The 13,966-nt window shown below is 44.2% G+C and overlaps 1 protein-coding gene across 3 annotated transcripts in view; it reads right to left on the reverse strand.

The window, feature by feature from the left end:
* LOC139228723 (DNA-binding protein RFX2-like) overlaps positions 1-13,966 on the reverse strand; it is a 108,171-nt gene that overhangs the window by 42,339 nt on the left and 51,866 nt on the right. For all 3 annotated transcript variants that reach the window (XM_070860012.1, XM_070860010.1, XM_070860011.1), the window contains exon 5: positions 6,793-7,069. In XM_070860012.1, coding sequence (XP_070716113.1) covers positions 6,793-7,069 — 277 coding nt within the window. The remainder of the gene's footprint in view (positions 1-6,792; positions 7,070-13,966) is intronic.

Below are 13,966 nucleotides of genomic sequence, written 5' to 3' on the forward strand. Positions count from 1 at the left end.
GGCGTTCGGCTCTTCCCAGGATTCGAATTGGGGAGCCGCTCTGTCGGTAAGGCGTTATTACCCATGCTGTCAATGCTTGAAATCTGATGACTCAGTAAGTGCAGGTGTAGGCATTGTACCCGATTACGTATCACTAACAATTGGGAGTTTTTCCAATGTGAGTGCTATTGTAAGCCTGGATGTCTTGAACCTCTCAATTTTCAAAACTTCATGAATGAGTTGTTTCTTTCAAGCCACTTGCCTCTGACAATGAAGCCGAAGCATTTGACCAAGGTGCCTTTGATTATGTCGATGATTTGCAGAGTTAGGTGGCCATACTTCACACTCCTTCTCCCACGCTTGCTCGAGCACCATGCTGCTATCCTCCCATCTCACCGTGACGGCTACAACTGCAACCTCAGACTCCTTCTTGAATATTATGTCCGGTTTCCATAATGTTCCATCCAATGGAATGATTCTGGGTTCCGTGTATGTCGTCCATTCCCATTTGGAAACTAGATCTTTCAGATTTTCTAATATCTTATTGAGGCGCTTAATTCTGGTGTTAACAGTGAGGCACCTTCCAGAGATGTGTGCCACGGTCTCATTTGCTCCATTACATCTTCTGCAGGTTTTAATCATATTGGCTCGGCCGTAGGATAGGGTGCGCCTGGTTGGATCAAGGTTGCACCTTAATAACCGACCTTTGATGAACCCTGACTGTTACATCCCATGAAAGGAGTTAGTCCATAAATTAGACGTCATGTCACTCTGGTAATACCTTATACCGAAACCCTGGCAATGGAGGTTTGTCCACCTCACGAACTCCCATTTTCTCCAGCTCGTGTACCAGTTCCTAGGCTTTATTCTCGCACTAGGAGGATGGACGCATGCATCGCGTGTGGCCGTTGTTTTTTCAGGTACGAGGTGTAAGTCACTACCTTCTGTGATGCTACATTGCTTTGCTCTCAAGAACTCCTTCACCTCCTTAAGGGCTTTTCAGTTCCAAAGTTTTGACACAGTACCGACGGTGCTTTCTACATAGAATTGGAAAGATGACTTAATTACCTCATCGGACATCTCGAGAGCCGAGTTTCCTGATGACCACAGATGGAGTTTGGACTTCCAACTTGGGAAGGCCCAGGCCACCATCTGTATTAGCAGAGTACAGGATTCCGTCAGTGACATCTGCAGGAAGGTGTAATATCTCCTTCGTCGCCTTTTTGATCAGTTGATCTAGCTTGGTTAGGGTGTTTTGAGATGCCTCGGTAAGGATAAGACAGTAATATATGGACACACTTATTTGCAACAGCAAAATGCTGAGATTGGGTCCCCTTGATCACATGACCTGATTGCTGATTGGTCCCCTTGGAGGATAAGTCACACCCAGCAGTTTCTTTGGAATGTGCAATTAGATCCACCCTGCCTATGCAATCAGTGACTTTGCAAAGTGTAATTCGAGCCATTCTGACTGCCGACTCGAGACAGGAGAGAGCTCACTCTCACAGGTCAAGACCCCCCCACCCGCCATAAGTTCCTGCCCCATCGCAGCCCATGTTCATGCCCCATCCCAGCCCAAGTTTTTGCCCCCCCCCACCCTAAGTTCCTGACGGATTCATTACCTTCTCCCCCAACAAGTTCCTGACTTTACTCTTTCCGCCTCCACCGCCCCATAGGTGAGGCAGTGTGTGGGGGTCACTGATTGTTAATAGGTTTATTGGGTATGAAGTGCATAGTGACAGTGTCTTGACTTCTAGATTTTGTCTCCCCAATGATCATTTTGTGCCCGACTGAATCGAATGCTTTTGCCAGATCAGCAAAGGCAACGGGCAGTTCCTTCTTGTTGTTCTTTTCTCTCAATAATGTTTGGCAATATTTTCATTGCATCCAGGGGAGACGGCTATAAAGCCCTTCTGCCGGGGTAGTCGGACTAATATTGGCCCAATAGTAATTGGCCGCCAGTGGTCTATGTTCTTGGAGTTCGGCATTTGGAATGAGCACTGGACAGCTTTTCTTCAGTGTTACCGGTAAAGCTGCTGTCCTGAGCTATAGTGTCGCGGGAGAACGGGTCTCAGTATATCGGTGATGTTATTGATTTTCATGCCGTCTGGCCCAGCTGCGGTTGTCTCGTTGATGCCCATGAATGAGTCTTCGATCACCTTTATCTCGATGGTGCTCATGAGACCACCGTAATTTTTACGGCCAGTGTATACTGTGAATTTGTTGATGTTCGCCTTGTTGTTAGGCTAAGGCTTCTCAACGAAGCATTTTTCAAGCTCCTCGTTGCACAGAGGACAATTGTACTGGCTGGTGCCCCCATGATTTGTCACGCAGTCTTTTCCGGCCTATCTAGTACAGTGTCTGCACCCTCTTATACACAGCCTTCTTGGCAGCACGTCTATTTTTGGCGCTAGAGTTATAGGCTGTTCCCCCCCTCCGTGCTTTTTCACATTACACGTTTTTGTCCTTGTGGTCTTCCGGGGCGTAGATTTTTCAAGCACCGACTCAGTGATTCTTTCGATTAAACCAAGGCACGGGGCCTTACTTTCTGGGGCTTTCCTTTCACGAAGCATTTCCTCAGCTTTTATAAGCTGGGCATCAAGTTACCTGTGCCTTGGGATGCTCCCCAGTGGGCGCAGTACCCGTTTCTGCCAGACAGGTTGTACAACAGATTGATCGGTGTCGGCAATAGCCTCCATGGCCGAGGGCCCGGGATCGTTACCTACCGTTGTTGGTTTACTCGGGGCCGTTGTTGCCGCTTTGGCGGCCGCTTTCAGTAGGGCACGACGTTTAACTGAAATCTGTTTATTTGTTTAAGATTTCAGAATGCTACCGAGTCACTTGTTAATATCGCGGTAGCCATGGAACTGAATTTCCAGTTCCATAAGGAGGTTGTCTCATCCTCCGAGTTTCTTCTGGGGAATGAGTGCTCTCATTCTTCCTCAGGGCAGGATATTCATGCCGCTCGTGCTGGCTGAGGCCTCAGAGTAGAAAACTTGGTCTCACATTCCATGCAGGAGAATATGCCTTCTGGTTAATTGGGTGGACACTTAAAGTGCAGTAACCTGCAGGGTTGCGGACCTAGAGCTGGTAATTGGGATTAGAGTCGATAACCTCTTGTTGGCCGGTGCAGCTATAATGGTAAGTATCGCAGGGAATCGAATACAGCCAGGGTGATCTCCTGAATTAGTTTCAATCGCCTGGGTGGGTCGGAGAGGAATTTTCCCAGATTTCTTTCTCCCTAAATTGGAGAGTTGGATAAGCGGGGCCCTTCTTCATCAACCGCTCCATCGTCGTCACCTTTTGGCTTATCTGTTCCTTGGACTCTGACTATCGGAATCGGTTGCCGGTAGGGCAGGTAGAAAGATGTTGTACATAGGGATTTGCAAAAGGAATTTGATATGGTGGTGTATAGGAAGCTTGTTGGTAAAATTCTGGGACATGGTACTAAGGGAATGTGGCAGCATGAATGAGAAATGAGTGAAAGAGTAGGAAAACCAATGGGTGGCCAACGCATGGTTTTCAGACTGGAAGGATATAAAGTGTTGTCCCTGGCATTAGTGTTGAGTTTAACCATTTTTAAATGGGTAAAAAAATAATCTGTATTGGTGAATGTTCCTATAAACGGAACACAGCAGCTGAGTCCATAACTCAACATTGTGCAAGGGATCAAGTTCAGGGGAGTGCAAGGTTTTGAAATTCAAAGTCCTTTGTCTCAGGTCATGCCAACACTGATCCTAATTGATTCAGATGGGGTAAGTCATTGGCTGCGCCACTTCAGATGTCCCCGATTTGCCATCATGCTCACTGTAACGTAGGCACTTTTCCAGGAAAGTTTGGAGTAAGTTGATAATGGGAAGATTGGGCACTAAATGGCGCATGCTACAGTACAAGTTCTAGGAAATTCTGGGCCAAGGTTTTGGGCACTTTACTTTAGGACAGATGTCGAGGTCATGGAGAGGATACAGAGCAGATTGACTAAGATGATGACAGGGATGAGGGGCTTCAATTATTAGGAGAGACTGGAGATACCAGGACTTTTTTTCTTTAGAACAGGAGAAGGTTAAGGGGAAATCTAATAGGTGTTCAAAATTCTGAGCGGTTGAACATAAAGTCCATCGGGAAACAATCCTTTCCTGTGGTGGGTGAATTGGTAATTAAAGGACCCCCATTTAAGATCATCACCAAAAGAACAAAATGAAAGATTATCAGAAATGTGTATTTTTACAGAGGGTTGTTAGGAAATAGTATATTCAAACGGAAAAGCAGTAGCGGAAGTAGAATCCATAATAACCTTTATAAGGGAGTTGGATTAAATGTTCACAATATAATTATGGATAAGGAAGACTATTCGAGCCATCCAGAAAGACCCTATAATTCCATTTCAGCATCTCATTGTTTAAAGTATTCAGGGTTTTTGCCTCCATTTCTCTATCTGGGAGTCTATTCCATGTTTTGATCACTGTGATAAGATCTTGCTCATATCAATCCTAAATTTACCTTTTGCCATTTTGAACCTGTCCTCGTCACAATTTAATTTGAAGTAATTTTCAGTACTTGACTTTTCTGTTCCCATTAACTATCTTATAAAACTCTCAGATGTTTTGTTTTTAGACTCCAGTATTTCCTTTAATCTTCTGACACTAGAGTTCAGCATCATTCCTTTTCTCAGCAATGCCTCCAACACTCGAAAGTCTCCTTTCTTTCTCACTGACCAGAACTGGATACAATACGTGGATCGGTTCAGTTTCCCTTCCTGTGTGAAATACTTCACACTTGCCTGGATTAAATTCCATCTGCCATTGTTTAGCCCAATGCATGTTTTATCCAACTCGTCGATACTTTCTCCGCTACCTCCTCCAATTCCACTCACTGTCCCTCCAAATTTGCATCACAGGACGTTTGATCACTTTGCACTGAGTTTTTGAGTACCAAGTTATTGATGTTAATCAGAAACAGTAGTGGGTTCAACAGTAGTGGGAGCTTTGTGCGGCCCCATTCACCCTCTGACACCACCTCCACCCCCCGCTATTGTTTTCTATCCTTCAGCCATTTTCCTTTCCATTCCCAGGGTTTCCTGGAATCCCCACAGTTTTACGAAGAGCCTTTAGTGTGGAATTTTATCCAATTACTTTTGGATGCCGAGGTACAGTGTCATAGGGCTTTCTACTGTCCACTTGGATTGCCACCTTCTCAAAAGAAGTCGATGAGGTCTGTTTGAAAATCAGAAAATTAAAAGGGGCACAGGAAAACAGCAGGGGAATGGGACTAAGGAGATCGCTGTGTCCAGCGGCGCACTGACCCAATGGGGAATGGGACTAAGGGGGAAATCGCTGTCCACCGGCACACCGACCCAATGGGAAAAGGGACTAGGGGAGGGGAAAATCGCTGTGTCCACCAGCACATAGACCCAATGGGGAACGGGACTAAGGGGGAAATCGCTGTGTCCACCAGCACATAGACCCAATGGGGAACGGGACTAAGGGGGAAATCGCTGTGTCCACCAGCACATAGACCCAGTGGGGAACGGGACTAGGGGGAAATCGCTGTGTCCACTGGCACATAGACCCAATGGGGAACGGGACTGGGGGGGGGGGAAAATCGCTGTGTCCACCGGTGCATAGACCCAATGGGGAACAGGACTAGGGGGAAATCGCTGTGTCCACAGGCGCACAGACTCAATGAGGAACAGGACTAAGGGGGACAGCTCAGAAATTTTATTTACTTTGCCTTTGCTGCACCTAGAAATTTACTCGTCCTGCATAATCATTTTGAAGGCTGTCCAGTTATCCTTGACTGATTTATTCCTGAATAGCACACCTTTCGGTTACTAAATTCGGCTACCTGAGATTTACAATCAGAAGCTGTGGTTAGTAGATTGCCCCAGTTACTACCTATGTATTTAATAGATTTCAAATTCATTCTAGCTAACACTAAGATTCCATGACAAAAACAGATAATGCTGGAAATACTTGTCAGGCAGCATCTGTGGAGAGAGAAACAAAGATAATGTTTCAGGTTGATGACTCTTTGTTAGAACTGGAAAAAGTTAGAGATGTAACAGGTTTTAAGCAAGTGTGGGGGCAGGGAAATGGGGTAGGGGAGGGAAGAACAAAAGGGAAGGTCTGTGATAGGGTGGAAGGCAGAAAAGATTGAGACAGAAAAGATCATCCCTTTTGTCATTTATTCTCTCCTGCCTTCCACCCCATCACAGACCTTCCCTTTTGTTCTTCCCTCCCCTCACACTTACTTAAAACCTGTTATATCTCTAACTTTTTTCAGTAACAACGAAGGGTGATTGACCTGAAACATTAACTCGGTTTCAGTTTCTCTCTCCACAGATGCTGCTTGACATGCTGAGTGTTTCCAGCATTTGCTGTTTTTATTTCTTGTTATTTTGTAGTATTGCTTAGATATTTAGTGGAAGAAAACACGAGCTCAGAGCAAAACACCAGAGAGGTGTTGCCCTGTGGGCTCAGACATCCCTGCTTTGGTTTGTTGTCCTCTGGACAAAGGCTTCGAAAGGAAAGTACAGATTAATTAGCAATCACCTCCGTGTGCAGATCTACTGCAAGTGAGCTAGCAGCAGCTCAGTGAATGGGTCACTAATTCACAGAACTGAGCAACATGCAACTTGCCCGCAACATTGGACAGCCATCTGGCCACCCACAATTCTAATGGAGTGTGTGGCCTCAATCAGCACTGTGGTGGGAGGCTCAACCATCTCCTTGTCCCACTCTCCTGGCTAAACTGGGACGAGGGCAGCGAATGAAACAGGGAGTTACATCACTTGAACAAAACTAATTTCCTCACGGTTCCAGGTGACGGGCGTGTGGCGTGAGAGAGTGGATGTCTCGAATTGTCCATCGTCCCTCCATGGATGAGATACGTTCCACCGCTGCTAGAGATGATCTGACCGCCTCCCACCTCCATTGCAATGCCAACAGTTCCCACCATACTGTGAGATGGCACCACAGTGGGTGAGGACACGACTGTGGTCACTTGGACTGCATTTCCCGGTGACTCGAAGTACGAGGCTCCAGGATTCTGTGCATAGAGTTGTGTTTCTGGGTAAGAGTATGCTGCACGTCTAGAAAACAACAGAAAACAAATGCAATTAAAAAATCTATCGTGAGAGAAGCAGGGAAAAGAGGAGTAACGGCCCTGGGATATGTACTTAATCAGTATTACTGGAAAGCAATGAATGATATTTTACAGTAGATACCTGTTAGGAGCTATACAAAACAGTCCACAAGAATACATCACATTCTTTGAGGAGAGGAAAGGATATGTCTTTTCTAACCTTTCAAACATGTACTGCATGTAGTGATGTTTAAAACACTGATATGGATACTTTATTGGGTGGCAATACAAGTTATAGGGTCTTGGCTTCGACATTCTCATGTACAGTGGTGCGGTCACTCCCCATACAGTCTGAGCATCTTGTGTTTAGGGTGTGCCTGTACTGCCCAATCTCTATCTGTACAATAGTGTAACATAGAAAATAGGTGCAGGAGTAGGCCATTCAGCCCTTAGAGCCTGCACCACCATTCATGATCATGGCTGATCATGTACTTCAGTACCCCATTCCTGCTTTCTCTCCATACCCCTTGATCCCTTTAGCTGTAAGGGCTAAATCTAACTCCCTTTTGAATATATCTAACGAACTGGCCTCAACAACTTTCTGTGGCAGAGAATTCCACACAATGCTCACAATTCTGAGTGAAGAAGTTTCTCCTCATCTTGGTCCTAAATGGCTTACCCCTTATCCTTAGACTGTGTCCCCGGTTCTGGACTTCCCAAACATCGGGAACATTCTTCCTGCATCTAACCTGTCCAATCCTGTCAGAATTTTATATGTTTCTATGAGATCCCCTTTCATTCTTCTAAATTCCATTGAATATAAGCCCAGTCGATCCAGTCTTTCTTTATATGTCAGTCCTGTCATCCCAGGCATCAGTCTGGTGAACCTTCGCTGCACTCCCTCAATAGCAAGAATGTCCTTCCTCAGATTCGGAGACCAAAACTGTACACAATATTCCAGGTATATTCAATAACCCAGGGGGAAGCAATGAACCCACCTCTACATACGAAGTGGATAATATCGTTTGCACATCTACTTCTTCAATTTCTCCCTCCTAACCTGGCAGAAGCTTTCCCTCGCCACTTCCCGTTTCAAAAATAAATCTGACTAACCTTTCCAGTCTTAGCTGGACCTGGCTCTCTGTGTTTCTGTTTCTTTATTTCCCTCTGCTTATAGATGGAAAGGAAAAGCCCAACAACTGTATGGGACTAGCAACTTCCCAACATAATGGTGTGAGGCATTTATTCATTAACAAGACAAGCTAACAAATCGCTTGTTGTTTACAGTCTTTGAGGAAAACAACTTTCTTTTAACATAATAACCACCTATTGACTAGATGCCTTTTTTCTAAACTGAGATCACAGTAACTTTCTCCAAATTTTTGATATGGAAGGTACAGCACTGCAAAGTTCCATTTTTTATTTTATTTTCTAAAATGCTGCTGTATTTTATAGATTAAATAGTTTTGTTTCACATTCACTTGATAGAAACATGCAAGTGAATCTCAAACCCCTCTCCCATCGACCCACCCAAAAGAATCTACCGTCGATGTTAAAGTCGATGGTCCACATTACCATAGGCCCTGCCTCCCACCTAGAACCAATCAGGGAGCAGGCTATCTTAGATCTGGTCCTGTGTAATGAGACTAGATTAATAAACAAACAATCACCTAGTAAAGGATCTCCTTGGAATGAATGATCATAGCATGGTTGAATTTCAAATTCAGATGGGGGGTGAGAAAGTTGGATCCCAAACCAGCATACGAACCTTAAATAAAGGAGACTACAAAGGTATGAGAGTAGAGTTGGCTAAAGTGGACAAGGAAAATAGATTAAAGTGTAGGACGGTTGATGAACAGAGGCGTACATTGAAGGAGATTTTTCACAACTCTCAAGAAAAATATATTCCACTGAGGAGGAAAGGGTGTAAGAGAAAACAGCCATCCGTGGCTAACTGAAGAAATAAAGGATGGTATCCAATTAAAAACAAGGGCATACAAAGTGGCCAAAACTAGTGGGAGGACAGAAGATTGGGAAGCTTTTAAAAGACAGCAAAGAATGACTAAAAAAATTATTAAGAAAGGGAAGATAGATTATGAAAGTAAACGAGCATGAAATATAAAAACAAATAGCAAGAGTTTATACAGGTATATAAAAAAGGAGAAAAGAGTGGATAAAGTAAATGTTGGTCCCTTAGAGGATGAGACCGGGGAATTAGTGATGGGGAACATGGAGATGGCAGAAACTCTGAACAAATATTTTGTATCAGTCTTTATGGTAGAGGACACTAAAAATATCCCAACAGTGGATAGTCAAGGGGCTATATGGGTGGGGGAGGAACTTAACACAATCACAATCACTAAAGAGGTGGTATTCAGTAAGATAATGAGACTAAAAGCAGATACATCCCCTGGACCTGATGGCTTTCATCCTAGGGTCAAGAAAAGTAGTGGCAGGGATAGTGGATGCATTGGTTGTAATTTACCAAAATTCCCTGGATTCTGGGGAGGTCCCAGCAGATTGGAAAACTGCAAATTTAAAAAAGGAGGCAGACAAAAAGCAGGAAACTATAGACCAGTTAGCCTAACATCTGTGGTTGGAAAAATGCTGGAGTCCATTATTAAAGAAGCAGTAGCAGGACATTTGGAAAAGCATAATTCAGTCAGGCAGAGTCAGCATGGATTTATGAAGGGCAAGTCATGTTTGACAAATTTGCTAGAATTCTTTGAGGATGTAACGAACAGGGTGGATAAAGGGGAACCAGTAGATGTGGTGTATTTGGACTTCCAGAAGGCATTTGACAAGGTGCCACATAAAAGGTTACTGCACAAGATAAAAGTTCATGGGGTTGGGGGTAATATATTAGCAGATAGAGGATTGGCTAACTAACAGAAAACAGTGCGTAGGGATAAATGGTTCATTCTCAGGTTGGCAATCAGTAACTAGTGGGGTGCCACAGGGATCAGTGCTGGACCCAACTATTTACAATCTATATTAACGACTTGGATGAAGGGACCGAGTTTAACGTAACCAAGTTTGCTGACGATACAAAGATGGGAGGACACAAAAAACCTGCAAAAGAACATAGACAGGCTAAGTGAGTGGGCAAAAATTTGGTAGATGGAGTATAATGTTGGAAAGTGTGAGGTTGGAAAGTTTGGCAAAAAAAAAAAATCAAAGAGCAAGTTATTATTTAAATGGAGAAAAATTGCAAAGTGCTGCAGTACAGCGGGACCTGGGGGTCCTGGTGCACAAAAGGTTGGTATGCAGTACAGCAAGTGATCAGGAAGGTCAATGGAATCTTGGCCTTTATTGCAAAGGGGATGGAGTATAAAAGCAGGGAAGTCTTGCTATAGTTTTGCAGGATATTGGTGAGGCCACACCTGGAATACTGCACACATTTTGGTTTCCATATTTAAGAAAGGATATACTTGCTTTGGAGGCAATTCAGAGAAGGTTCACTAGATTGATTCCGGAGATGAGGGGGTTGACTTATGAGGAAAGGTTGAGAAGGTTGGGCCTCTACTCATTGGAATTCAGAAGAATGAGAGGTGATCTTATTGAAACGTATAAGGTTATGAGGGGGCTTGACAAGGTGGATGCAGAGAGGATGTTTCCACTGATGGGGGAGACTAGAACTAGGGGGCATAATCTTAGACTAAGAGGCCACCCATTTAAAACTGAGATGAGGAGGAATTTCTTCTCTGAGGGTTGTAAATCTATGGAATTCGCTGCCTCAGAGAGCTGTGAAAGCTGGGTCATTGAATAAATTTAAAACAGAGAAAGATAGTTTCTTAACCGATAAGGGAATAAGTGGTTATGGGGAGCGGGCAGGGAAGTGGACCAGAGTCCATGATCAGATCAGCCATGATCGTATTAAATGGCGGAGCAGGCTCGAGGGGCTGTATGGCCGACTCCTGCTCCTATTTCTTATGTTCGTTGCTTCACCTTTCTTTCTCCCTCTTCCCCCACAAATTCCATCTGTCCATCTTTTCTCAACCCCCCACACCCAGGCTCCCTGTAGCGTGTTCCAATTTACTATCAATTCATATTCAATAATGGACTGGGGGCTCACACCAAATCAGACCCTGAGATTGATTAAATGAAAGGGATCCTTCTCAGCAGAGTGCTTTGGGTTATTGCTTTGGGTTAGGCGAGCTCAGGGGTGGGAGGAGCATGTATTACTGGTGAGAAAGCAGTGGATGTTGCACAGTTATGAAGTTCTTGCTGCCTGTCTGGATGAACAAACTGACCACTGCACCGTGGTGGAAGAGGCCATTAAAGTGTGGGGGGGTGAAAAGGAATGTAGCAGTGGTAGCAATGTTCCCTTTAGGTTCCGTGGCCACACAGCACTCCAGGAGTCCCGCACAGCCGGCTTGTAAATAGAAAAACACACATGCGCGATATTTAGAATGGGCCATGCAGCACATTAAAGGGGCCGCACACCACCAACCGCCGCGCCCCCCCCCCCCAAAAAAAAAATTATAGGGAACATTGAATGGTAAGGCACAGTATAGTGAGAGGGCTAGATACTGTTCTCTGCAGCCGCGACCAGGAGTTCCAAAGGCTGTGTTGCCTGCCAGGTGCCAGGTTTAAGGACATCGCCTCATGGCTGGAGAAGAACTTGGAGTGGGAGGGGAAGGATCCTGTTGTCGTGGTCCACGTAGGAACCAATGATATAGGTAGAAGTTGGAAGGAGGTTCTGCTGAGGGAGTTTGAGCAGCTAGGTCCAAATTAATATACAGAACCTCAAAAGGTAATAATCTCTGGATTACTATTTGAGCCAATCGCGCAAACTGGCATAGGGTCAAACAGATTAGAGAGTTGAATGTGTGGCTCGGAGTGGTGTGAGAAATAGGGGTTTCATGTGGCACTGGCACCAGTACTGGGGAATTAAGGACTGTAGGGTGGGCTTTAAACTTTAAAAAAAGCAGAGGTGAGGGATGGGTTCAGGTGAGGGGAAACTTATAACCCTAAAGAGCAAAGTCAAGGCCATAGCAGTGTAGCAATTTGGGTAAAGATTAAGCGGAGTGTGACAGGAAGGGTCAGAGTGTTTAATGGTAATAGTGCAATGAATAAAGTGAAAGCAGGGAAAATAGTAAAATTGAATGCACCATATCTGAATGCACGAAGCATTCTTAAGAGACACAAATGAATGGCACAAATAGAGATAAAGGGATTTGATTCAATAGCCATTACAGAGATGTGGTTGCAAGGTGACCAAGGCTGGATCTAAATTTTCCAGAGCACTTGATGTTTTGAAAAGACAGATGAAATTGAAAAAGTGGCGCATAAGGACAGAAGTGAGGAAAGATCTTGGCTCAGAAGAAGAACAGGAGGTAGAATCAATATGGGTAGCCACAAGAAATAACGGGGGGAGGGGAGAAACACTGGTGGGAATAATTTATAGGCCTCCCAAACAATAGTTACACTGTTCGACAAGAGAATTAATGAAGAAATAAGAGGAGCTTGTAACAAATGTAATGCAATAATTATAGGCAACTTTAATCTTCATATACACTGGACAAATCAAATTGACAAAGATAGTATAGAGGACGAGTACATGGCATGCATTAGAGAGAGTTTTCTAGAACAATACATTGATGAACCAACCAGGGAAGAGGCCATTTTAGATCTTGCCTTGCGTAATGAGACAGGGTTAATTAGTAATCTCATAGCAAAAGATCCTCTGGAGAAGAGTGATTATATGATAGAATTTCACATTGACTTCGACAGTGACGCACTTAAACACAAAACTAGAGTATTAAACTTAAATAAGCCAATTAAATAGGAATGAAGGAGGAGTTGGTGAAGGTAGATTTGGAAGGCAAATGGTATGTTAGCCTTTATTCCAAGGGGATTGGAGTACATGAGTAAGGAAGCCTTGCTGCAATTGTACAGGGCTATGGTAAAACCACACCTGGAATACTGTGTACAGTTTTGGTCTCCTTATCTGAGAAAGGATATACTTTCCTTAGCGGGAGGGGGGGGGGGGGGGGGGGGCGGAGAAGGGCGTACAACAAAGGTTCACGAGATCAATTCCTGTGACGAAAGGGTTGTTCTATGAGGAGAGATTAAGTAGAATAGGCCTATACTGTCTGGAGTTTAGAGAGGTAATCTCATTGAAACATAAAAGATACAGAGAGGACTTGACAGTGTAGATGCCGAGAGGCTGTTTCCATTGGATGAAGAGTCTAGAACTAGGGATCATAGTCATAGGATAAAGGGTTGGCCACTTAGGACTGAGATGAGGAGAAATTTCTTCACGTAGAGGGTTGTGAATCTTTGGAATTCTCTATCCCAGAGGCTGTGGATGCTCAGTCATTGAGTATATTCAAGGTAATAGATTTTTGGGCATTAAGGGAATCAAGGGATATGGGAGAAGATGAAGTTGAGGTCAAGGGACAGCCATGATCTTATTCAAGACAGTAGGCTCGAAGGGTTGTATGGCCTACTTCTGCTCCAATTTCTTATGTTCTTATGTCCCCTGTCAGAAGATGATGCTGTGCTGGCTATGCACAGGCGTTTCCCTTTTTAAAAAAACTGAGAAAAGCAGCAGCCAAAATGTGAATACCTGAAAAAGTAATTTTATAAAATCTAGAAGTCTGCAGGATTAAAGTTGCGATACCATTAAACACTCTGACCCTTCCTGTCACAATAGGCTCATCTTTACCCAAATCGCTACACTACTCTATGGCCTTAACTTTTCTCTCTAGATTTTTTTTGAAAAGCCATAATGTCATGAACAGGATACACACATAACTGGAAGGACCACTGCCCACATAGTAAAACCATCATGCAATGGTCCGAGGCGGCTAAAACTATCAGCATGATGCTCCTAGGTTGCTAAACGCCTGCCTTCGCAATGGTCCCAGGCTGCGAAACCCGTCACGCAATGGAGCCA

This window comes from Pristiophorus japonicus, chromosome 18 (genome assembly GCF_044704955.1).
Source record: "Pristiophorus japonicus isolate sPriJap1 chromosome 18, sPriJap1.hap1, whole genome shotgun sequence".
NCBI classification, from domain to species: Eukaryota; Metazoa; Chordata; class Chondrichthyes; family Pristiophoridae; genus Pristiophorus; species Pristiophorus japonicus.